This window comes from Labrus bergylta, chromosome 7 (assembly GCF_963930695.1).
Source record: "Labrus bergylta chromosome 7, fLabBer1.1, whole genome shotgun sequence".
Classification (NCBI taxonomy): Eukaryota; Metazoa; Chordata; class Actinopteri; order Labriformes; family Labridae; genus Labrus; species Labrus bergylta.
Genome location: NC_089201.1, coordinates 142,556 through 167,480, shown reverse-complemented (window position 1 = coordinate 167,480; position 24,925 = coordinate 142,556). Strand labels below are relative to the sequence as shown.

General features: G+C 40.5%; 1 protein-coding gene across 1 annotated transcript in view; it reads right to left on the bottom strand.

Annotated features, from left to right (window-relative positions):
- il34 (interleukin 34) overlaps nucleotides 1-24,678 on the bottom strand; it is a 33,542-nt gene extending 8,864 nt beyond the window's left edge. The window contains exons 1-6 of the mRNA XM_020653071.3: nucleotides 24,344-24,678; nucleotides 16,761-17,083; nucleotides 5,337-5,440; nucleotides 4,878-4,955; nucleotides 4,327-4,404; nucleotides 859-966 (exon numbers count right to left, since the gene is read on the bottom strand). Of these exons, the coding sequence (XP_020508727.1) occupies nucleotides 859-966; nucleotides 4,327-4,404; nucleotides 4,878-4,955; nucleotides 5,337-5,440; nucleotides 16,761-16,806 (414 nt within the window). The 5' untranslated portion in view covers nucleotides 16,807-17,083; nucleotides 24,344-24,678. The remainder of the gene's footprint in view (nucleotides 1-858; nucleotides 967-4,326; nucleotides 4,405-4,877; nucleotides 4,956-5,336; nucleotides 5,441-16,760; nucleotides 17,084-24,343) is intronic.
- Nucleotides 24,679-24,925: the final 247 nt, after the last annotated feature.

Below are 24,925 nucleotides of genomic sequence, written 5' to 3'. Positions count from 1 at the left end.
CCAAGTTTACTTTTAATGTTTCCTGTTTTATTTTGTAGTTTTTTTTTAGTTTCTTATGTCTAGTTTTGCTTCCTGCCTTTGTGTTTCCTCGCCTCTGTGATTGTGTGCCCCACCCAATCGATACGGAAGTGCAAGATCCTGCAGTTCCTTGAGTGTCCACTTGAGGCTTGCTGCATAGGCAGCAGAAGTCACATACACACCCATTCTAAAAAACCTGTTTTTACAGCAGAAATGAACAAGTTTACAACCTGGTTTGAAAAACTAAATCGGTCTGATTAGTTCATGTCTTGATCAACACACGCTGTACGGGGGATGAATTTTTTGACAACTCATCAGTTTAAATTTTAAGCAGGATAAGCATTGTAATGTTTGTAAAACCCCAAAATGAACCAGGCGGACAACGACATAGCAATGTATAGGCTTTGATCCAGAGGCTGCCGGTTACATGCACAAACAGTGACTAACTAGCCTTCACTGTGCTACCTGACTGCCCTATATAAATGTGTCACCCATACATTCACAATATGGTGCATAGCTGACCTGATTGACAGTCAGGCGTGATGTAACAGTTTGTCTAGAGGATTAAAACCCGCCTCAGCTCAAGCTCTCAGCCTGTAGATAGGTTACCTGCCAGAGTTGTCTTTGTTAGTTTTTTCTACTTCACGGCTTCTGGAGATTCTCTCCTGTGTTTCGTTGGACTTTTTTTAACCTTTTGTTGACTGCTTGATTTTGGCCTCCTTCATGAGAAAGTAATTGTTTAAGCTATCGGCCTCTTTGTTTGAATACATCCTTTTTGTTTATCTGCCCTTGGGTTCAGCACCTTACATGATACCACACCTTGACAGAGCTTTATCTTACCTCAGCAGGATGCGACTGTACAAAGACTCCCTCTAAATCCCTGAAGCGTCTCTCCAGCTCGGCGGTGTATGGACGCGAAGGATGTCTCTCCGGCAAAACCCGGATGATCTGCAAGTTGAATTTGTATTTAGTTTCGAACAACTAACCACAGGCTCAAGTATCTTCTTCATTCAACACCAGGAAAAATACAAGATTAAACATACCAAGTCAAAATACACATTGTCATAGCCTTTGTATGTTAAACCTTGTATTTTGTGTTATATTTGAAAGGTGATCACTATAGATGTGTTTCACCTTGGGACATTTTGAATATTTGTCCTGCCATCATAGTGCCTATCAGCCTATTGGTGTTGAAATCTATATATCTGGGTATGACCCCTGTCCTTTGTTCAAAAGTGATCGCCTGAAGAAGATGTGTGTTTCTTCTTCCTCAGTCAGCTGATTTTGCACTGCCCTGCACCTACGTTATGTGTGTATATCTACCTCCACAATTAACATTTAAATAGATAGATTTAAATAGATCATGATGATTTGCAAAACACCATGTTCAAATAATAATAGCACAAAGAAAACAATTGTTGAAACTTCTTACATCCCTCTTTTGAATTTGATATTGATGATGCCCTTAGAAAAACAGTGGACTCAAAAGACTGGAAAAGTTTGCAAATGCTTAAAAAATGTCTGATGGAACAGTAACAGTAAAGGTTAACTAGCAACAGGTTGATTGGTACAGAGCCCCTGAAGTCCCAAAATCTCTTACATAATAACTTGTGGGAACAAGATAATTGTGCCCACAAGTTAAAATCTTATACTGCAACATAATTATCTTGTGCACACACTATTATTATTATTATTATTATTTTTGTTTTACTTTTTGGGACTTCAGGGTCTCCGTAGATTGGGTATAAAAAGAGCATCCCAGTAAGGCTGTCTTTCTGTGAAATGTAAAATATTCCAACAGAGACCCTGAAGTGTTGAGCAGCTGAAGTCCTACATCAAGTAAAAACATGTTTAAACTGTTGCTGGCATTAAATTCCTAATGGATATCAAAAACAATTTTACATTTCTCAGTTTCCATTTGATATGTTGTCTTTGTGCTATCTCTGATTATATTTGGGATTTCACTATCTTGAAAATCACATTCTAACACCCATAATAGGGTTGTACTGTGGGCACTTTTTCAGCTGTATGATAAACAGCTTCATATGATTGCAGTGGTTTACAGTCTTTCAAATATCTGTTGTACTGGACTGTTGAATGGGGTCTTAGAAGGAAGAGAGACGGCTGGCTCCTTAGTTACTTCAACAAACATCTCCACACAAAAAGAAAACATGTTTACTCTAAGCAGCTGAAAGTAAATGCAGAAAATTATGAGTGGAATCCTTCAATCAATGATTCACAAGACTTCCCAAGAGGCTGATACTCTGAGATCTTGGCTGTACTGTGGTCTTTATGATCGATCTGTGTTTAGTCTGCAGGCTGCACTGTGTCATACTGCCAGATGCACATGAGTGTGGAGATTGGGGGCCTTACAGACATCTGCCTTAATTATACCTCCATGTCATACTTGGTAATGTTTCATACTTATGGATGTCTTATGGATGACTCACGTTTGCATGTTTGAAATATTTATTGCAGCAGCTGGACTGGATATTAGGACTGACAGTGCTGTGCAGGGCATCCACTTTTGTTTTATAGAAGACGACTGTGTACTTGTTTTTTTTCCTTCTGCTTGTCTCTTGGTTGTGAAGTTAAACAGTTGTAACTCCATACTGGCTGAGGTTGAGCTCTATAGCTTTGATTTACTGACAATTACTGCAGACTAAGGGATTTCCCCACAGCTCACACAGCATTAGAAGAAGAAGAAGAAGAAGAGACAACAACAGAGTGTAAAAGTGATTTAACCCAACCCCACCCCAACATCCGTCAGGGAAAATCTCCCGCTGTGAGGTGTATGTGAACAGGCAGCTCAGGAAGATTTAAGGTGCAGTCCGTCTATTATCTAGAATTTTTCAGGAGCACATGTTTGAAAATGTCTTGAGTGCCAGCAGCAACTCGAGTCATGAGAATTGTTTGAAGACAGGATTGCTATCTGCACTTTCTGTATGTGCATATATCTGTTCAGATAAATGAGAAGCTAAATCATAATTTGATGTTAGCTGATGGTGTCATGATTGGATTAAGGCCAATATGTTCCTCCTCCTTTCCTCACCACATGGACGGGTATCCTGCATACAACCCCCCCCCCCCCTTAACACCAGCAGACAATACATACAGTAGACTGCATACAGAAACCAGACCACTGCTGACCACAAAATCTGGTCCCCTCTCCCAGACATTCTGCATTTATACACCGATATCTTTCTTTAAAGAGCCCATATTCTGCCCTTTTTGGGGTTCGTATATTTAATCTATGTACCTACTTTTGTACGTTCACAATAGCTAAAGTCTGAAAAAAGTATCTGTTTTCATGTACTGCTCCTCCTTGAGTCCATCAGCTACACTCTGTTGAGCCCACACTGTTAGACCCCACGTGGGCCAAGTCTGCTCTGATTGGTCTGCCGATCCGTTCTGTTGTTATTGGTCAGTTGCTCAGCACACTTCTCGGAAATTTCAACATGAGCTGCAGGGCTTGCCACAACGAGCCAATGGGCTTAGATCAGTGATATCACACTTGACAATGACGCACACTGACAAATTTTTATCGAGGGGGACTAGAACCGAGCATTACATGCAGCTAATGCTGCAGCTAACAGGAGGACATAGGAGAAGCCGCGTTTCCGTGGACTTTTAATTTTTGCACATAGATGTGCCTAAACAAGCACAGGGCACTTGGAAAACACACTAAAGGGCATATAAAACCAGAAAAAGCATAATATGGGACCTAAGACTACTTTGGAAATGTGTGTCTTCAGTTTGGTTGGGGGAATTTGCCCCCCATGCGTTATAGCACTGGTGCTGCCATTCTAAAGTCAGATTACAACTGTGTCTGCGATCACATACCAGGTCAACCACTAAACCCTCAGATGATTCGTATTGTCTGTGAACAGTTTAAACCCCTAAATAACTTAAATACTCCATTTATAGCATCTGTGAGTGAAAAGATCGGCCGTGGAAACCACATGTTTGTTTTACCGACACAAACAATGTCCCTTCTTAACTTTTGGTGAAATCCAAAACCCTGTTAGGACAAAATGTTTAACTTTGAAACCACATGGTGAGTGACTGCTGGGATTGGTGGACAGTGTGCCTAAATTCTGTTTTTCTTCTTGGTATGTCAAATTGGTGCTACTGTTTTTATTAAGTGGTTACTTTTCAACCAATTTCCTTCAGTTAAAATTTGAAAATGAAGTCAAATAACATGAGTGTACCTTAGAGACGAGATATTGAAAGAAATAAAGGAAAAATCTTGTTTCAATCATTACGACAGTTTGGTTGCAGAGGTATAAAAAGGGGGGATGTTCTTACCTTTTTTAACACGCCTTGGTTGACCTGGAACCAAAGCCTCTGGAGAACCAGATCTTCCAACCCCTCCACATATGACTTCTGATAGTTTGAGGAGAGGAGAGGGGAGGAGAGGAGAGGGGAGGAGAGGAGAGGAGAGGGGAGGAGAGGAGAGGGGAGGAGGAGAGTAGAGGAGAAGAGAGGAGAGGAGGGGAGAAGAGAAGAGAAGAGGGGAGGAGAGGAGAGGAGAGAGGAGGGGAGGAGATAAGAGGGGAGGAGAGGGGAGGAGAGGAGAGGACAGGAGGGGAGGAGAGGAGAGGAGAGGAGAGGAGAGGAGAGGAGATTGACAGATTTTCGGTTGAATAGTGAACAGTGACAACTATACCTCTTTGTACATTTCATACATACAGTGTTTCCCCTACCATTATATTAGGGGGGCGGCACACCAGTTTTAGTCACGCTCATACAATAAATGAACGTCTCACTGCATGTCAACTTACTGAGAGACCTGAGAGACTTAAAGGCACATAGTAAGCTTCATCCAGTAGATGTTTAAAGAGAGCTGTAAATCTTACCATTTTGCTGATGCTTGAAACTTTAAAGATTTCGTTATGATGGACCCTGATAGTGTAGTTGATGGGGAAGTTGTGCTTCTGTAACACAAAAGAAAAAGAAAAAGAGACAAAAAGACATTTCATGAATCAGTAGTTCATATGAGACATTGCTTATGGTCATGTACTGAAAAGTTACATTTACTTCAGAACGACTACAGTCAAACAATTCACTGTTCTATATCACATGAGGCAGCATTAACATGTTGTGTCCTATGATGACAGAGTTTTGTCAAATGTGTGGATCTACCAGACGGTGAGAATCAAAGTCAGTTGAATATCCTAAACTAGAAACCTGAACTCAGTATATCACAGCAACCTTTAAATTGTCTCTCAAGAGGACACACACTTTTTTATAAATACATTACAAACATCAAAGAAATGTTGCTGGTACTTTTTTGTGGACAATAGACATCCTCTCACCATGTAGCGTCGCCTGTGGCTGAGGCTGTTGTTGAGTGTCTTCAGCGGCGTGCACATGCTGGCTGGTGTCTGGGTCATCTGAACGGGCAGGATCAGAAACAGGCCTATACAGGAACACAGAGCTGCAGTTGTTTTTTTTTGCACCAAGTCACAGAACACAAAGTTTTCATACTTTCTATATACACTATGGATTCAGTTTTCTGGTTTCTCCAGGCTATCTCTGAACAGAAGCCAATAGTCCTCTTCCATTTCTGTCATTTAGTATTGTTTATGCAATTGCCCATGCATATATGGCAGCTCTCCACAGAGTCCAATAATCTTCACCACAATGTCCACAAAATCCAAACCCACCAGGCATCTCCAGGCATCTATGTAAGGTGACTTTCCTGCAAATCAAATTAACCTCTCAAATGATGGCAAATTGAGAAAAAAAATAAGATCAATCTATTTCAGTCAATTCAAATTTGTATAGCTCAAATTCTTAACAATTTTATGGATCCCCTGAAGTCCCATTTCTTGTGCGCACAAGTTAATTTGTTTTACTTTTTGGGACTTCAGGGGCTCCGTAACAATTGTGATCTCAAGCCACAGAGAAGGCCTAAACCATTCTCTCCGATATATTAAATTCAGAGATCCAACAATTAAACCACCAGGAGAAAGTTCTAAAAAAACAAACAGAGACTCAAATTGTCTCCAGCACACTCTGGGGCCTAACGTTCAAAACATTTGTGCATGACTCATTTTGATGACATTAAAACATTGATTCTGGCTCTTTGTTGAACTAAAACAACAAAAAGGACTAAAAGCTTTAGTCTGATGATGAAAGATCTAACAGTTATTGCAAACTGGACCAAAGTGTTGGACCAACCAACCAAACTTTGTTTGAATATAATTTCTCCCTCTGTGCACTAACAAACCCTTGAAACACCCTGTCCTCCTCTTTAAGGCCCTAACAACATCATGTTTCCTTTGTGTTTGCTGCTGAAGGAGTTAGAACAAACAGCTGTTAACATTGTATGACATAATGTTATTTGCTTGACAGGAAGTTGTTGACAGCTCGTGTTATGCATGTTTATAAATGAGCAATGTTCTCTGGTTGAAACCTCTGTGGTCTCTTTTACCTTCTTATGCAAGTTCCAAGTAAATAAAACCGTGTCAAGCATCTGGGAACGATGACTCGGCTCAATCAACATGTCCATTGTTTGGGCAGCTGCCTGACACACTCGATCACTGTCATCAGTTATTCTTGTTTAGTTTAATATTTAGTGTTGCTTTGGTTTTTCAATTTGTCAAGTTAAGTTCTTCCCGTTGTGTGTTATTTAACTCTCTACTGGCAAGTCTACCTATATGCTCTATCAAACCCCTGCAGTTGATACAAAATGCAGCAGCACGACCGGTCTTCAACCTTCCTAAAAGAGCACATGTCACTCCGCTGTTCATCTCCTGACACTGGCTCCCAGTTACAGCTCGCATCAGATTTAAAACTCTGCTGCTCGCTTACAAAACAGACACAGAAACCTCTCCTCCTTACTTTAACTCTCTGATCCAGGTCTACACTCCCTCCCGCCCACTACGCTCTGCCAATGAAAGGCGTCTGATCCAACCTTCACAACAGGGTCCTAAGTCTCTGACTAGACTCTTCTTCTCTGTCGCCCCCGGTGGTGGATTGAAATTCCACACTCCATTTGATCTGCAGAGCCCCTCTGTACCTTTAAGAAAAAGCTAAAGACCCAGCTCTTTCATGAATACCTACTAACTTAATGATGATGGTCTCCATATTATTGATGATGATGATGATGGTTGTGACGATTGTTTTTGTTTGATAACGACGACTTATAAGATGGTTTCTATACTGATTAGAGCTCTCAAGAACTGCCGTCAATGTTGTGCTTTGCCTCTGGTCACTTCCTGTCAGCACCTGTGTGTCCAATCAGACTCAAAGCTGATCGTTTCCACTTACTGACATTGTTCCCTTTTTTCTAGATCCTTGCTTGTGTTGTTCTTACTCTCTGATGTACGTGGCTTTGGATAAAAGCGTCTGCTAAGTGAATTGTAGAATTGTAGAATTATTTAGCATCTTGTTAAATTGGCTTAAAAGTTGATACCCAGACATGTGGTGACTCTAACCGTATGGACTACAAGCACACATAATGTCTCCTTTGAAAGCTAGCAATCTGTAGTTTGAATGTAGCATATGTGCCAATTCTTCCAAAAATCATTAAAACATGTGAACTGAGGCTGAAATAATGAACAATGACTGTAGTCTGTTTGGCTTTAAAAAGCGTCGTCCTGCTTTCAGGATGTGAGGTGTTCATTGAAGCAACATATTCACTCTTCATCTCCAGAATCTCATTGGCTATGAGAGTAAGGTCTTTAACCTGCTCTTTTGTAAAGTTTCTTCTTTGAATTTGGCACTATACAAATAAAGATGAATTGATTGATTGATTGTAGAAACATCAGTCATCAGCACAGTTGGGAGCAATTGGCTGGGTGTAGAGATGTCAGATTAGCGGCAGATACCTCCTTTCAACAGCGGCTCTCAGTATTTGGAGAGAATGTTGGAGTTTACCAGTTTTTATCTGACCTTTGGTATGTCTGAATATCAGTGAATGAAAGCTTGTAAGTGGCCAAGTGAGCTGAGTGCAGTCCCCATGGTGATGTCTTGAAAGTGGAGAAAAATGTATTATTTTATTAAATAGTACCAAAACACCTTGAAATCAGGATATGAACAGAAAATTTGTGACAATCTGACCATCTCTTTGGTTATATTGTGTTTTGGATGAAATCTTCTACAGGATTTGGATCAAGGGGCTTCTTGTCAATGCAGTGGGAGCATTTTTTTGTTGGAGTATTATGCCCAGAAAAGTACAGAAAAAACGTTAAATGGTGAGTCAATATACAGTAATGTATAGTTATGTGTTTGTCGTTGGTCTGACAGCTGCGTAGATTGTGGCTGCTGTGTTGTTTGGACCTTGAAATGGTTTACATGGTTGTTATCACTATAAGCAAAGCTTTCAAACATGTATAGCATTAGTTGTACGTACACACAGCTGTTGTGTACACAATCGTGCACGTTAAGAAAACACGTCTTGCACGGCATGCGTCCCGTGTGGGCACGCCCAGATCTCTCACATCCCATTAAAGGGGGTAAACTTAAAAGATGATGCTTTAAAGTTGTTAAATATTAGGGGTGCTGCATCATGCCTACTTCCTGCGTCCATGATCAGATTCCTTTTGTAAACACAATTATTTCCCCCAAAATACAGCAGTAACACCCTGGAGTGTATGTTAGTCAAAGTTTTATACTGTAAGAAAACTGTAAAAAAAAAAAAAAAAAGGACATACAGTACTTTTTGCTGTTTCCAGACGTCTTACTCCACCTTCACTCTTTCTCATCTCATTGTGCTCTTGCCTTATCTCATCCCTCCTCTCACTCACAGGCATCGTATACTGAGAGAGAGGCTCTCAGCATGAGGTGAGAAATGTATAGCTGTCATCTGAAATATGACTCAGGCACTCTGCCATCATGCTGGTTTGAAGAAGAAAAAGGCTCTAAAAGGTGGAAAGATGATCACCTCTTAGGAAAAAAAAACACTTCATTTTGTTCTGTGGGAATTCTTTAGATTCTATACAAATGGAAGAAGTCTGAAGCAAACATGTGGATTCAACATGTGCTTTTCTTATGAATTAACAAATATGTCAATAACAATGCAAGTTCATTTATTATCCTGAAATGTGGAGACATGCTTCATATTTAAAAAAAAAAGGTTTTCTACAACATACAGTACTAAAGTCAGCAGTTCAAGACTTACTTTGACTCTCCAAACTCACCTGTAGATTGTTCTCTGATGTTTAAATCTCTCTTTAACATAGTAGCTACTCTTAATCAAAGAGCTGTTTTGCACTTGAGAACTCTGAAGAAGAGACAACCATCTTTACTGCGACTTTCTTTCCAACCTACTGCCCTTAAAAAACACAAGATGTGCCAGACTTAGAGCTGAGATGTATCTGAGATCTATTTTATAATTAACTCATATATTACAAACTACCTTTAGTGACTATACCCAGTGACTATAAAAAGAACCACATGTTCACCACATGTATGTGTTTTTTTCATATACCTTTGAACGTGTGTGTGTGTGTGTGTGTGTGTGTGTGTGTGTGTGTGTGTGTGTGTGTGTGTGTGTGTGTGTGTGTGTGTGTCTGTCTGTCTGTCTGTCTGTCTGTCTGTCTGTCTGTCTGTCTGTCTGTCTGTGTGTCTGTGTGTGTCTGTGTGTGTATCTGAGAGCAGATTAGTTCCAACCGGGTGTTTTTTTCTCACAGGTATTGAGGTGAAAGTGCTGCTGCACCATGTGGAAGTCTTTGTGTCTGAAGAGGACACTCAAACCACTCATCACTTGAAGATGAAACATGCGAGAGCCACACATGGAAGAACATTTATTTTTAGCCTGAGTATACACAGCTCTCCTCATCATCAGGAGAATACAGACAATCTAAAAGAATCCTGCTACAACAAGTTATTTCAGACGCTGTCAGCCCCATTAAATCACCACTTCATTAAAACTGCTTGTTTATTCAGTGTTGGCACTAAATGAATTGACACATCGGCTTGTAGAGTTTGTGTTGAAGTAAACCGCCATCATGTTTGAATTTCAGTAGTTCATCATGTTGGCTGCAAAATAACTTTGCTCCGTTCAAAGCAGAGTTTCAGGGAGGGTTTGAATACTTCATGCAGTGTGTTCCTATATCTGAACCTTCTTTCCATTACATATGGTGATTTTTCACACTTCGGGGGTTTTTTCGGGGTGAGCTTTCTCCCTGACTTTACCCATACCCATACTTTTTTTCTGCCAGCCCCTTAGTAGATTTCATCTTGAGTCAGACTGAGCTGATGTGAGAACACAGCAGGAATATTCAGGAACATTCACTGTGAATGAGCAGGAGGGGGCAGTGACATTTTATATCCTGCAACGGGCTCACGGCCATAGACTGTATGCATGTGACCAGTGCAATCTCTGTGCATGTACTGCTTCATTGTGTTTTCTGTTCACCAGTATGTTGTGTTTTTGTTGATATTGTGATTGTGTAAAAATACAGGTAGCATTGATAAAAGGAAAAAAATGTCATTATAGCTTTGTATAGTGGACTCTGTTGATTCATCCGCACTGTGTTATTTATGTCAAGCCTCCTGAGACACCCCCCCCCCCCCCCCCTTCCTACAGGGATAATCTCCTGCTGTGAGGTTCATATGTGAACAAGCATGTCAGAGAGATTTCGGGGCAGCCTGTGTGAAAATAGCTATACAGTGTCAAACTGAGGGGAATAGATTGTACTTGAGATCTGTCTTTATTTCTTGTCAGTGATGTTGCAATCTGGTAACCCAACAGCTAATGTGTCATGATGATTAAGCCTGATTAAGGCATGAGGTAGTGTAACAGGGCTTCTGGTTCAGCTTTGGTTAATGGATAACTTGCAAATAAGAATCAAGACTTCCTTTTCTGTGTACCAATCATTGTGTACAGTAAGGCTGGCAACTTAAGACACCAGAATGGAGTTCAGGTTGCCATTTGACAACTATAGAGCCATTCTTATCTGCACTGATGGGCAATTAACAGTTTAATAGATTTAATAAAAAAGCTAAATTGATGTTTGGTGAAAGCTACTATGATCTGGGATTGTATGTCAATCTCTTTTCTATTTGTTTGACTGCTAAGACTACAAAGACAAACCAATGTTCAATGCGTGCACTAAATCGAAACCTTGTCCATAATAGAATCCACATTTATATAAATAAACCAGTTTATATGTTATGTTAACTCAGTGAAACATATTTTAGTGTTTTTTCCCTCTGCTGGAACACCATAACAAGGCAGTGGAGCTGAATGGCCAAACAGGTTTTTCCTATGTATGTAACCAGTGAGAGGTAGCCTGCAGGTAATGGCCTCCATTAACAGTCATTATCAACAACATGCTGACTAATGAGATTTTTGACCTATATTCTCTGGAAAGCACTTTGGTCAACCTCTGTTGTTTTTCAAAGAGCTTTTTAAATGAATATGACTTGACTTGCTGGGAAAAGTAAAATGTCTGAGTTGACTAACTTTGCGACCTTGGATAAGTGGAAGAAAACGGATGGATGGTGGCCTGGCAGTTAGTAAATGGTAAGTCTACACTTCCCACAACTCAAAGCACTTTTGCACAACTGTACATTCACTAATTCATGCACTGATGACAGGAGCTGCTATACAAAGAGCCTATCATTAACTAAACCCATTAATATGCATTCACTTGCACTGTGGGCAATTTGAGGTTCAGGGTCTTGTACATGAAGTCGTCGACATGTGGACTGCATATGCTGGATATTGTACCGCAGACTTTCTGATTGAGGGATGAATGACTCTACCACCAAGCTACAGCTTTCCCCAGTCTGCCACTGAGCAGGCTAGTGCTATAAGTAACCATGGTCACAAGGCGAGAAATGAAATGCCCCCATATGTGTGTCATGTAAATTACATTAACAAGATTTATATAGGGCCTTTTACCAGCCTTTAGTGATACAGCTTATCAATGCTTAAAATATTTAAAAACTCTGAATTAGCATATTATCTACCAGTTATTTGAGCATGAATGTATCTTCACAGAAAAAAAAAGACATTTGCTGAATAATGTCAGTGTTTATACAAGCTTGTGTTATCTCATCCTGTCTCACGCCCCAGATGTGGGAGTTAGTTGCTGTCAGGGAACACATTGGATACTTTCCTCTAAAGACACAAAAAGGAGCTAATCTATGCTTGAAGAGGAAGATTGAATGGAGGAACTGTCAAAGGTGAGAGAGCTGCAGGGATTTGGGGGGGGGGGGGGAGTCAGGCTTAAGTGGAAGTAGAGTGGAGCAATAAAAACTTGGTCCAGACATCTCAGCATCAGAGTGAGCTGAAGGTTTCTCATCCAACAAAACAATAACAATAAGAATACTGCCAAGAAAGAGCAGAAAATACTTAGAGGCGCTATGAGTGGCTCGCCCAGAGCCCTGACCTAAACCGAATCAAATATCTGAGACCTGAGAATGGATGCTGGGCAGAATTTTCTAGAGGAATGTTATTGATCTGAGTCCTGATGCCAAACATCTCTGCAAAAACAAAATTCCCCTTTATTAGTTTAACTTGTTTACTAAAAGACGAGGCTTCTAGTTAGGATATAAAGCTCATACAATACAAGTCGTCTAAACATTCAGACTTTTTTTGATGTGTTTTTTGCTAACGATAACAGCCCAATAACAATTATATTTCAAAATCTTTTAAATCACTTACTCTCACCAAACAACTGGGCCATACACACACACACACACACACACACACACACACACACACACACACACACACACACACTAGGGCTGGGCAATTAATTGAGTTTCGCTTTCAATTACAATTTTGGCTTCCCTTGACCATGAAAACAAGGTAATGGAGATGTAAAGATTACTGTGCAGCATGGGGTGCCACGCTCATTTTGTCATGTGTGGTTAATGTTTCAAAGTGTTAGTTGTTATATTTTGACCACAAAAGTAATTCACCACATTTCACTTTAATTTACTGTTTGTTTTCAGAGTGTTTAAGTGTGATAAAACATGTGATGCAGATCTTGTAAAATCAATGCGTAATCGTGTTATAATTGTGATTTCAATATCAATCTAAATGATTGTGGTTATGACTTTTGCCTTAAATCGAGCAGCCCTAACACAGACTGAACGCAATGTGTATCTATGTTTCAGATAGTGTCAGACAGTGAACATGATCTGTGTGTTAAAGAATAATAAACTGTAGAAAACCCAAACCTAATAAAAAACCTAATAGTTCCTGTCATTACATCATTGATTACTCAGCATAAACATTTGAGTCATGATACACAAAATATGAGATATCACAGAGAGTAATGACCCCCTTTGAACTGTGTTATTAATACTGCTGTGAGGGGATGGGCTGTGGGGTCTACCTTTAAAATCCCCCAAAATCAAATACCTTACACGTTGAGGTGTTACCTGCTAAAAACCAAAGTAGCATCCTGTGATGTTGAAAAATGAGGCCAATGCAGAAGTGCAAAATAGCTGCAGTTCTTCGAGTGCCCACTTGAGGCTGGAAGCAAATGCCTCTGAATACCTATTAACACTCATACTAAAATGTCCTTTTGACAGCAGAAATAAAAATGTTTACAACCTAGTTAAAAAGAAAAAAAATGTAATCAATAGCTCATGACACATTGTACGGGGGTGGGTTAATCATTTTATAACTCCGTCATTTTGATAACACATAGGGAAAGACATGCATAATTAGGGGCGTGGCTTATCTGACTGACAGCTGGGCGCGTTGTAGCTGTTTGCCAGGAGGTTAGGTTCACCTCCCATCAACCTCTTTGTCTGTTAATTGGTTGATCAGAAGTTAGTTAGAAATAGGATTTCCACTTTCCAACCAGTTGGTGATGTCACTGAGAGTACGTCCATGTTATATACAGTTTATGGTAAAATCCCCATCGTTTTGTTTTCTTAGCCCACATGCAGTAACATCAGAACACATAAAAAATGTTGAGGATGAAACTAAATCTAAGCAGTTAACTATACTGCCTTTGTCAAATTGCTTGCAGCAGACTGCAGATGTGTCAACATGGAAAGACTCAGGTCTAAGAGACATCCTCAGGTTGCCATGTTGGGACCAGTTATATGCCTTACATCACAGAGAACAATAGTCTCATGCTTATAGGACTGATATAAATCAGAAAGCAACTGAACTGGAACTCCTACAAAGTGCAATATGTGGTTGCTAAATCCAGAGATCACTGGAGGTACATGCACTCCTGCATATTTTTTGATGTCTGCGTTTCACAGACTCAACAATTTGAAGCTGTCTCTTGGTTTCAGGCCACACTGGTGTAGCAGTGCAGAACAAATACAATAAATCTAAAAGCCGCACAATCGTGCCTCACATTGTTAACATGCACTTTAAACAGTTTGGAAATGCAAAATATGCAAAAACGTGAAAATTCAGTGATTAATCCTTTGACAATCCTTATTTTCAAGTTCAATCCATTCTCAATCCATTACCCAATATCCAATATATTCCAACCTCACTTGGTGCTTCACCTTTGTAACAACGCTTCATGAATAAATGGTAAATGGACTTGGGCTTGTAGCACTTTTCTAGTCTTCTGACTACTCAAAGTGTTTTTACACTGCAGGTCACACCTACACATTTACTGATGGCAGAGGCTGCGATGTAAAATGACCATCAGAGTCTAGTCACATTCATACACATTCACACTCCACCGAGGAAGGAGCGCGCTAAATGTCCTGCCTGCAGGACACATCGGACATGTGGCTGCAGGAGTTTGGGATACAACCAGAATTTCCATGTTAAGTGTCTATCTGCTGAAAATAAAAAATCCAAATACTGTAAATGTTGTTGCTAAATGTCAAGGGAATAACATGCATCAAAGTAGTGAAATAAAATGCTTTTTTTTACAGTTCTGTGTATTGACTGCAGATGGACCACATTAAAAACACATTGCACACAAAAGAGCACATTTGCATTTGTTTAGTGGAAAAAAGAAAAGCTTCACATTCTTGACTCTTCTGACAGTCCATACTGTATATTACCACCACAAAGCATTCCTGTGTGACTGGAGGAACACTTCACACACCAGAGGACATTTGTGTCAGGAAGAGGAGACACGTTCTCTGATTTCCGAGGACAAAGTTGAAGAAGAACGGCTTCACGCTGTGGGACTGAAAAACTTGTCTCTCATTTGACGAGGTATAAAATCAATCAGGGTTATTTGTGTCAGATTAGCCTTTAGGTGCTTCAGCAGTTTAACAAAAGGTGCCTGTGTGTTTCACTGGGATGGATGGATATCTTCTCTTTGTACAGTATCACAACAGGAACATCTGACACAAATACATAACAGATGTCCAACTGCATTTGTAGTAAGCTGACTGGTTTCTTAAAATGTGAAATCGATCATTGGTATGTGGCTTGAATTACACTGTGTCTGCGATTTTTCCTCCAGCTATAAAGCTTTGATCATAAGATTCTCAGAAATTATACATAACAGGAAAAGCCCATCCTAATTTAAGGCCCGGTCCCTTTCACTAGCCTGGTGTTGCTGCAAGTTTTGACAAACTAAGACAGCTCTCACGCTTACATTTATTGCAGATAAAAAGTAAGCAGAAGACGCAGTACAGCAGGTAGGAGCTGTCTTACAAAGTAAGATCAAGTGAGTGATTTGTAGTTACATTTTTGACGATATCTCAACTCTGTACACTGTTAAATATTATTTCTGGTATTATTATTTTTTCTTTTAAGATTTTTTTTGTGGGCTTTTTGTGCCTTTATTGTAGAGATAGGACAGTGGATAGAGTCGGAAATCAGGGAGAGAGAGAGAGTGGGGAATGACATGCAGGAAAGGAGCCAGAAGTGGGATTCGAACCTGGGCCGCCCGCTTTGAGGACCATAGCCTCCATAATGTATTTTTGTTTAACCTTTATTTAACAAGGAAAGAATGTAAAAGATAAGGTGTGAGATAATTGTTCTCTCATAATTAAGTCTTTACTGATTGTAACTGTAAGTGCTTTCCAACGCCTTTATTACAGTTGAAGAGATCATTTTGAGAAACGGCTGTTATTAACAATAATGCATTGGGTGTGTTGGGCATGAGCATACAGTATATTATGGTCAGACCAACCTTAGGCTCTGAGAAAGTTTATGACCATTACACACACAGAGCTGGCAAACGTACAAATGAGCATGTGTGTGTGAAACAGTAAAACTACCCATTCACTGTCCCTCCCCATCTTTTTCACCATACACTATTTATTGATCCTCAATCATCCTTACTCAGCTAAAAACGATAATATGGACAATCCTGTTCAGACACCTGTCATCATCCTCAACGCTGAGATTTTGAGTTTTATGACTTTGGAATAACAAAACCTTACAAGTATTGCTATTACTAAATATCAAATTGAATTACACATTAATCATTACAGAATTAAATTGTATGTTTCCGGCTCCACCAATAATTCACACACACTCTCACGACGGCCTTCAGAGAGTCCGACTCATACCCGAACCATCTTCACCAAATGCCTCAATCAACACAGAGACTGACGTTACAGGAGCATTTCTCTGTATCTAAATACAGGGACACTTTAACATAACAGTAACACAATCAACACTGTGCTTTCAGGACATGTGATGTGTATAATAACTATGGAGAGCATACATTTCAGTTATGTTATATATGTTATATATATATATATATATATATATACACACAGTATATACTGTGTATATAAACAACAACACAGGCAGCACCAATATCAGCAGGGAGGATTACTTCACACCCACAAACAAACAAACACAAAGGTGTTGATGTGCTTACCCAGAAGGCCTCCCAGCAGGTAGGCTGAAGTGGAAGGTTGAACCATACTCTTCAGTTTAAGTCCTCCGCTCCTCAATGCTTAAACCTCAGCACAGCGTGTGAGAACACTCACACACACAGGGTACGGCCACACACGCTCTTGCTCAGTCCTACCACACTGTTGTTTTCAACTCTTCAGTGTGTGTGTTCAGCGGGACGCACATGTGTCGACAGTCCTCAGGGTTTCATTTCATTGCGCTGCTGAGCATTTCTGAAACATGCTGGCAGTCAGACTCTGGAGTTTTATGTCCCTTGTTCTTCTGCCGTCTCCTGCTGCTGACAGTCTGAAGAATAAAAGAGACAAGCCGTGAGGGTGGCAGACAACAAAACAGACAAACAAACAATGAAACTCATAAAAGGATGAAGGCTGGTTGTAAATACACTAACAACAGGGGAGGAGAGTGTGAAAAGCCTGTAAAACTGCTGTGGTTTTTTATTATGCTTTGTTGTATTTGTGAACAGCACAGTTTGTTTTATGATTATGCAGATTTTCTGCCTATCTGTATTCCTATATCAGTAAATTATGGTTTGAAGATTTATTCTTTCTCCCTTTATTCCCACTCTCCGGAGTGCTGGTTTGGTGGAGTGGTTAACACTCACCCCATGTGCAGTGGCTACAGCTCTCGACTTTGCGGCCCTGTGTTGAATCCGACTCTTGGCCCTTTGCTGCATGTCATTTCCCCCTGTACCCTCTGTGTTTCAGACCATATCATTTGACATAGACAGTGCAGGGGAAATCAAGCGAACTGTCACCTCACTGAGACCACCGGTCTTCTTTTCAACAACTGCAGCCATCTTTAACAAGTTATGTCAGGCCTGTAGCAGCCCCCTTTCTGGAGAACAGTTAGAAAGAAATGTTGTCTTTAACTTTTTCTTTAAATAGTAGAAAATCAATTCCTCTATTTTTTTCCATTTGAATCAAACAATCGTTGTTGTTTTTTCTGTTGCAGCCACACCTCCTCCCCCATGTGTGGATACATGGAGTGTTAGATCATGGAGCAGTTCAAGACAGCGCTGTTTGTAATCATTTTTAACAGACACCCAACTCAGCTCGCAAGTAAGCAACCACTCTGCAACAGTACCAAGGAAAAACTTCCTTTGCAGAAATGTATAAAACTGAATCTGGCACATGAACACAGAATAAAGGTGGTTGGGATACGATGATTTCTAAAGACAGTGAATGGAAAAGTAAATGTCATCTGTCTCCAACAGTGATAAGACAGATACTCAGTCAGGGCTACACTGATTCATGTGGGCCTGGTCACCTTGTCTCTCCATTGGTGGAAATGTTCAGTTTAAAGTGAGACATCGCAGCCAGCCTATTTAATTCGAACATGGCTACAGAGTTTACTGATGAATGAACTGTAACAGTGAATCTACCAGATGTATTTAACAGAAGTAATTAAATCATTAATACAATCTTTTAAAACTAAATATTCAGAGTAAATTGTTGATTTCTTAAGTAATTAGCCATGAAGTATAGGTGAAAATGTAATGTATAGGGGGGCAGTAGTGTTGTAGTCAAGACTACGCTAACCAAAACCAAGACATACCTGAGACTGGAGTGCACCAAGACCGAGACAAGACCAAGACATTTAGGGATCGAATAAAAATGTTTTTGATTCCCAGTCGAGACCTTCAAAAAGTGGTCTTGAGACCAAGACTGATTTGGAGTACTCCAACACTAGTGGGCAGGTTTTTACAGAGGAGGAAGGTCAAGTTTAGCACTGTTGTCCTTTGAGTGTCTCATGCTAATATTTCACCTCAAAGCTTTACTCTGGCAAAGTAGCCTGACCGCCTACATGGCTGCAGATTCTGTATTTTTTGGTACAAAATTGGTACAGTCAGAGTTTGATGTCTGATGATAGTGCTTAAATGTTTTATTCCAGTAACCAATTTTTAGTAAGTAAATGTCTGCTCACAGACTAATCCGTTCATCTTTTTCAGCAGTAAGACTGAATGATGTGTAATTGATAAATGTGATTATTAGTATGTTTGAGAACAAACAGTCTGCGTAATAAACAAACAGTCTGACAGTTGATTTTCGGTCCAGGACACAGATTTCAAGGGTCAGTATAGGGGAGGGTGATTACGTCAAGCCCTAATTTGTTTTGATTAAACGGCTAATAATCATAGACTGTAAACATAAAACAACAAAGAATGAGTGACGTCACCCATCTGTTTCTGCAGGGGGGGGGTTAGGAGCGGTCGCCAATTCTTGAAATGCTCTCTGACCCTACCCTTCAGCTGGAGACCAGGCAGGTTTTAACTTTTAAGTTCGCTCAGATGTTTTTTATTAGCATTTAACTTTAAAGTGTATCTGAACAATCCTGGTGTGCGCTGGATTACTCTGATCTTGGAGGCTGTCTGCTCCTGCTCTAGCTGAAACCCGGATGAGGAGCACGGCTGTGGACAAGGCACTCATCAGTCCTCTGGTTTTAAGCCTCTTGACAAACCGTTACATCTTGTCAATTAGGTCAGCTGTGAATAACGCTTATCCTTCATAAAATCAAAACGGATGACTTATCAAAGAATTCAGTGTGTGTCAATCGAGACATGAGCTAATCAGACTTATTTCATTTTTTTGCACCCGGCTGTAAACGTGTTAATTTCTGCTGTAAAAACAGCCTTTTTTAAATTGGTGTGTATGTGACTTTTGGTGTCTCAGCAGCCAGCCTCTAGTGGACACTTGAGGAACTGCAGGATTTTGCACTTCCGCATCAGCTTCAATTTTTAACCCCGGCGGTCGCCGCTTGCTTATAACCAAATATCACATTTCAATGTGGATTAAAAAAAACATGACACTGTCTCTGGGAACCTTTTACTCAGAATATAAAAATAAACCAAAAGATGGATGCTGCTTTTTACTACTACACGAAGGTTGTTTTTTCAAAACACAACACGACAAGGCTTATCCAGAGGGATGCAGAAAAATGAACATGTTATAAAACAAACATGATCAAAAAAACAAAGAGCAGATGGAAAGTTGAGCAACCAGCAGCTTGATGTATTTAAACCCCAAACTAAAAACTTTCTTCAACCAAAAACTAAACTGATTCTAGAAATAAAGGTTTGGGAAATGTAAAAGAAAAATTGCTTCCTTGACCCTGTTTTACAAATGCTTTCCATGAACTAATGTGCAGCTAAAATAAATGATTCTACAGTTAATGGTCCTTGATGCCTTGTGCTTAAAAACTTAAGCCCTTTCAAATTAAAAGCATTTGTAGTTCCCAAATCCCTGTACATCATGGGGCGGGTATGCTTCTCATTACTGCTGACATGTGGTTTACCTCATCATAAAACTAGTAATTTCTATTCACATTAACACATTTTTTTAATGAGGATATCCACAAAGAATTATGCTCTTAAAATACTTCACCCCATTGGTTTGAAATATTTAACTTTGAGAAAACTTTGAATCACTGAGGAGGAAAAAGACAAAGACACGATAAAGTCCCCTTAAAGTATCTTTACCCCTACAATTTGACTTCAATTGTAAATCAGTTTTTAGTGCAGGAACTTTGGGAGTGATAAATGCTGTGAGCATGTAACAGTGCACACTGTGGGCCTGAAGAAGACAAAAAACAGACTGAAGCTCTGTTTCCCTCAAAGATAGAGGAAAAGTTACTCAGGCCTGGTTTTGTAAAAGTGTAAGGTGTACAAGTGAGAGTTCACACCTTAAACCAGTACAGTATCTGTTACAGGACTGTAACTCACATTTGAGACTGTAACTCACATTTGAGACGGAGCAGCTTTTAGATAACAAACAGTGCAGTGTCATGATGTGCAAAGTTTAACCAGAGAAGTCGGTTACCACCAAAGATGTGTGGCAGTCAGTTTATGGGAATTCAATCCATCATCATTTAAAATTCACTCTCTGGTGTCAAAAAATGTCTACATTGTTTTGACATCACCAAAAGTCAAGTCAAAGTTACATCCCTGTTGCTGTATGTCTTAAAATAAGAGTCAGCCTTTGATCAAATGTGATATAACTGTATAATGTATGTAATGTATTTCCTTTCCTCCTGTCAGTGTCACGAGCCCACACACATAAGACACAAGTCCTAAATACCATAACGACTTTGAATCATGGATGTGAAGCTCGCTGATTTAAAAAAACTCTATCACAAAGCACCTCCTTCCTCTCTTTAAAATATTTTAATGTCAAGTAAACTCCAGCAAAGGTCAGAAATGATGAATGAAGATTTGTTGAAGTTGTTGCGCAGTGTTACGAGGAATCTCTCTCCCGATTTCTTTCAACCTGCACGAAACTGGATGACCTCCAACCACACACACTGTACGAATAAGTTCTGGTCTCTGGTCTGCAGCTACAACAAGATCACCCCACATAACCTCTCAGCAAAATGGATGGGAACAAAATGCTTATGAAATGTTGCTCTTTCATGCTCTGAGTCACTACGGTCATTCCTACATGAAGGAAGAAATTAAAGCTCTGTAAACCGGCTGTGAGGCTTCAAAGAACAGTACACATGGTGGATCTTTTTGGACTTTACTGACTGAGATGTTTTGAGGACCAACAGTCAGTATGAGTACACAGAGACTTTAACACCATACATCTTTTCTTGTAAGGACTGGGGGCAGTAGTAGCTTGGTCTGTTGGGACTTGTCTTGGCACCCAAAGGGTTTTGGAAAATTGGGAATGTTTGCTGCCTTGACACTGCCATGTTGTCCTAGAACAAGGCACTGAAACCCAAAATGTTCAGGGTGCTAGTCTGCGTGTATTTCAGGACTATACCCTAGCCAACAGCTAAATCCTGATTGTTATTGTACAGGAAGAGGTTTCTAGGAGGGGGGACTGGAACAGATTTAGACCACAAGTCAAGGAATGTATTGGGGAAAAGCTGGACCATCATCCTCTGAGAGACTTTAACAGAACCCTAGTCAGATTCTTTGGAATGTTTTTACCACCGATCATAAAACCAGAACCAGAACTTCATTAGAGACCTGCACTTGCAAACAATCTGGATGAAAAATAAAAAGCCCTCAGTGCCCTTCTCTAAGCTCTCCTGCAGGACATGCTCTCCCAGCTAAGGGTTCCTGCCTCAACCTGCAGTTGAATTGACACTTACGTTGGATATATGAGGCAGCAGGTGGAACTGGAAAACATCAATGTGAGGCTGTTTACACCTTGCATTTAACATCTGCTGATAGATAGCCCTACTAGGTGTGAACGCACCCTGATGCATCCTGAAGACAGATTGTGATTCGACAGCTCAGACCTCATTGGTGGCATTTGTCCACATGGGTTTGGTAGTGTAAACCCTCATGCAACGTAAAGGACTTCAACTGGGAGAACACTTCTGCTTCCCACTGGGTGTAAACTGTGATGCAGTCAGTCTTATTAAACAGAAATGATGCACATGCACTTATTTGCAAGTGAAAGTGAAGTGATCTCAGATATACAAAATGGAGCGCATTGTAAATGCAAAGAGTAAAACGCCCGCGCTGAAGTGCTGTGCACTTGTTATCAGATCACCTAGGACTCTTCTTAATGCAAGGAGTCTGTCTCCTAAACTAACAGCACTGGATCCACCAGAAGCTGTGTCCTTTCCCTTCGCCTCTTCTACAGTTATCAATCAACCTCACAACATTTGAAGATTATACCACCGTCTCTGATTTGGATAAATCCACCAACAAGTTTGAGATTAACTTCATATCCAAGAGTTCAGAATTTAATTGGTTATAAGAAGTTTAATTTAAATAAATGTCAAAAGTTGAAGGAGGGTCAATGAAGGCTACACAGCTAGATTTCACACATTTCACAGTGTCATAGTTTTATTGTACCAGAGCCCCCTGCAGGAACAGATGGCTGACATCACTCAGGCTTCGTCTAATAATTTTTACAGTCTATGGTTCTTACAGGCAGTGCACAGAGGCAAAACATATTTTCCCTTTGAATTTAAGTTAATATATATCATCATCAACTACAACATCGACAGCTGCTCACTTCCTGAGCACTGCCGAAACCACCAACTGCTTTTGCGCTCTTGCATATATAGCCCCTCACTCGGACATTTCTCCAATAGTGCATAAAGGATGCTGTTTGTACATGTGTCTGTGTACTTCTGGCTATGTGTATGTCTCAACAACAATGTAAAACTCTTCACTTCAGGTGTTATCAGAGCAGAGTGTACAGCTTAGCACACTGCTCATGTCTCACACCTGCAGTTTGTACTTTCAGGCTATAATTTGAAGCACATTTGTTAGTCAAATCAGCCCCTTTAATAGTCAGGTTTCAAATGTGGAACAGAGCAGAAATCATTCAGTAAAAGTTATTTACATTCTGCTGACCAGAGTTACAAAATGTGATTATAGAGGACATGTTATGCACACATGACCAGACACAAAACCAAAATGTTACAACATGTTTGCTCTAGGCCAAACTTTTTGCACCCACACAAACATGATGCATCAAAGCTGCATACAGAGTGCCTCAGAGTGCAGCCAGAAAATGACAGGGGCTCTGATTTCTTCTTTGGTAAAGGACATGCTATATGAAACAGGGCCTACATAACATGTAGATTCTAAAAAAACATGTACAAGATTATACAGGCCTATATTTATATACGTTGTATACCTCAGCAGTCTATACATCCCTCCTATTCACTCAAACTTTGACCTGATCCATCAGCACAGTGTCAAAACTTCATCCCTATTCTTAAACCAAACAGCCCGAGATGACGTGAGACTTGTTCAAAACGTCTCCAAACAGTCATCACTAAAGGAACCAAACCTCAAACTGGACCTCACAAGGATCAAAAAAGAAAAAGCGAGTGCACACACAAACATACAAAAAAATACAAAAACCATTGGAGCTTTTTCCCCCTGTTAGTTCAATCTTTGGATTTTCTTTTGTAACTTCATATTCACTTTAACAATAAATAAACAAGACTTGACGGCTTAAACAGCTGAATTTCAGCTGTGACCATGCAGGCTAAAAGAAAAAGGTGGTCACTGTCAGCTGTATGTAAGTCCACCTAACGCAGCTGCATTCATGCATTCTGCAAAGCAATCAACATAATGCTCATATAACTGCTTCTTCATTGTGTTGACTGAACTTTTGTCAACCTTTCCCTCATTCACTCCTCCTGCGCTCACTAGGTGTTAAAATAAACTGAGGCGGATGTTTACTTCGTCCAACTGTGACCTGGCAAAGGAAATCAAAGTTCACCCACCCATTAAGTTATCAGTCTATGACTGGTATTGGACATTTTTCAGCTACTTGTTGCATAAGTCCACGCAGGTTGAGCCACATAATTTATTAGCCTCCTGACCCTGATATGCCGGCGCATGTTATCACTGATATCTGCAGAGGTAGAGCGTCAATGGAGAAATCAATATGCGCACCTAGCGAAAGTGAAAGTATTTCTACACATCTAAAGGGAAAAACCTCGAGCAAAGCAAACTTTTAAAACACACGGCAGCACACACCTGTGATTGCAAGACGACATTTGTAAACGGAAAAGTACATCCTGGGGATCCATAAAATAGTGCCACACACACTCAGAGACTCAAACACGCACCTCGATAGTCCCCCTTTCGCCCGTCTCCCGGGATCCGCTCAGAGGTGGCACGTCGGGATGAGTCTTTGTTCAATTAGAAGAGTGGTCTGCCTGATATGGGTCCAATCCTGATATGAATAAAGGAAAGTCTATTCCTGTCCCCGTCCATTGACGCAGCATTCGTGTTCCTTGTCCGAGTGTGCCGCCAAGAGCGCAACAGGCTGGCCTGCAGCTCTCCGAGTCCACTCCGCAGACACGCCACTTACACTGGCTGGCTGCTTTCAAAATAAAACAGAGCGCGTCGCGGAGCTTCTCTGCTCTGCATGGTAGACAGTCCTCCATCCTTCCTCCCCTCCCTCCCCTCGCTCTCGCTCTCTCTCTCTCTCTCTCTCTCTCCCCACTCCTCTCTCTCTCTCTCCCTCCCACTCTCTCTCCCTCCCTCCCCTCTCTCTCTCTCTCTCTCCCTCCCCACTCCTCTCTCTCTCTCTCCCTCCCTCCCCTCTCTCCCTCTCTCTCTCCCTCCCCCCTCCTCTCGCTCTCTCCCTTCCCCTCCTCTCTCTCTCCCTCCCTCCTCCTATCTCTCTCTCTGTCTCTCTTTTTGCT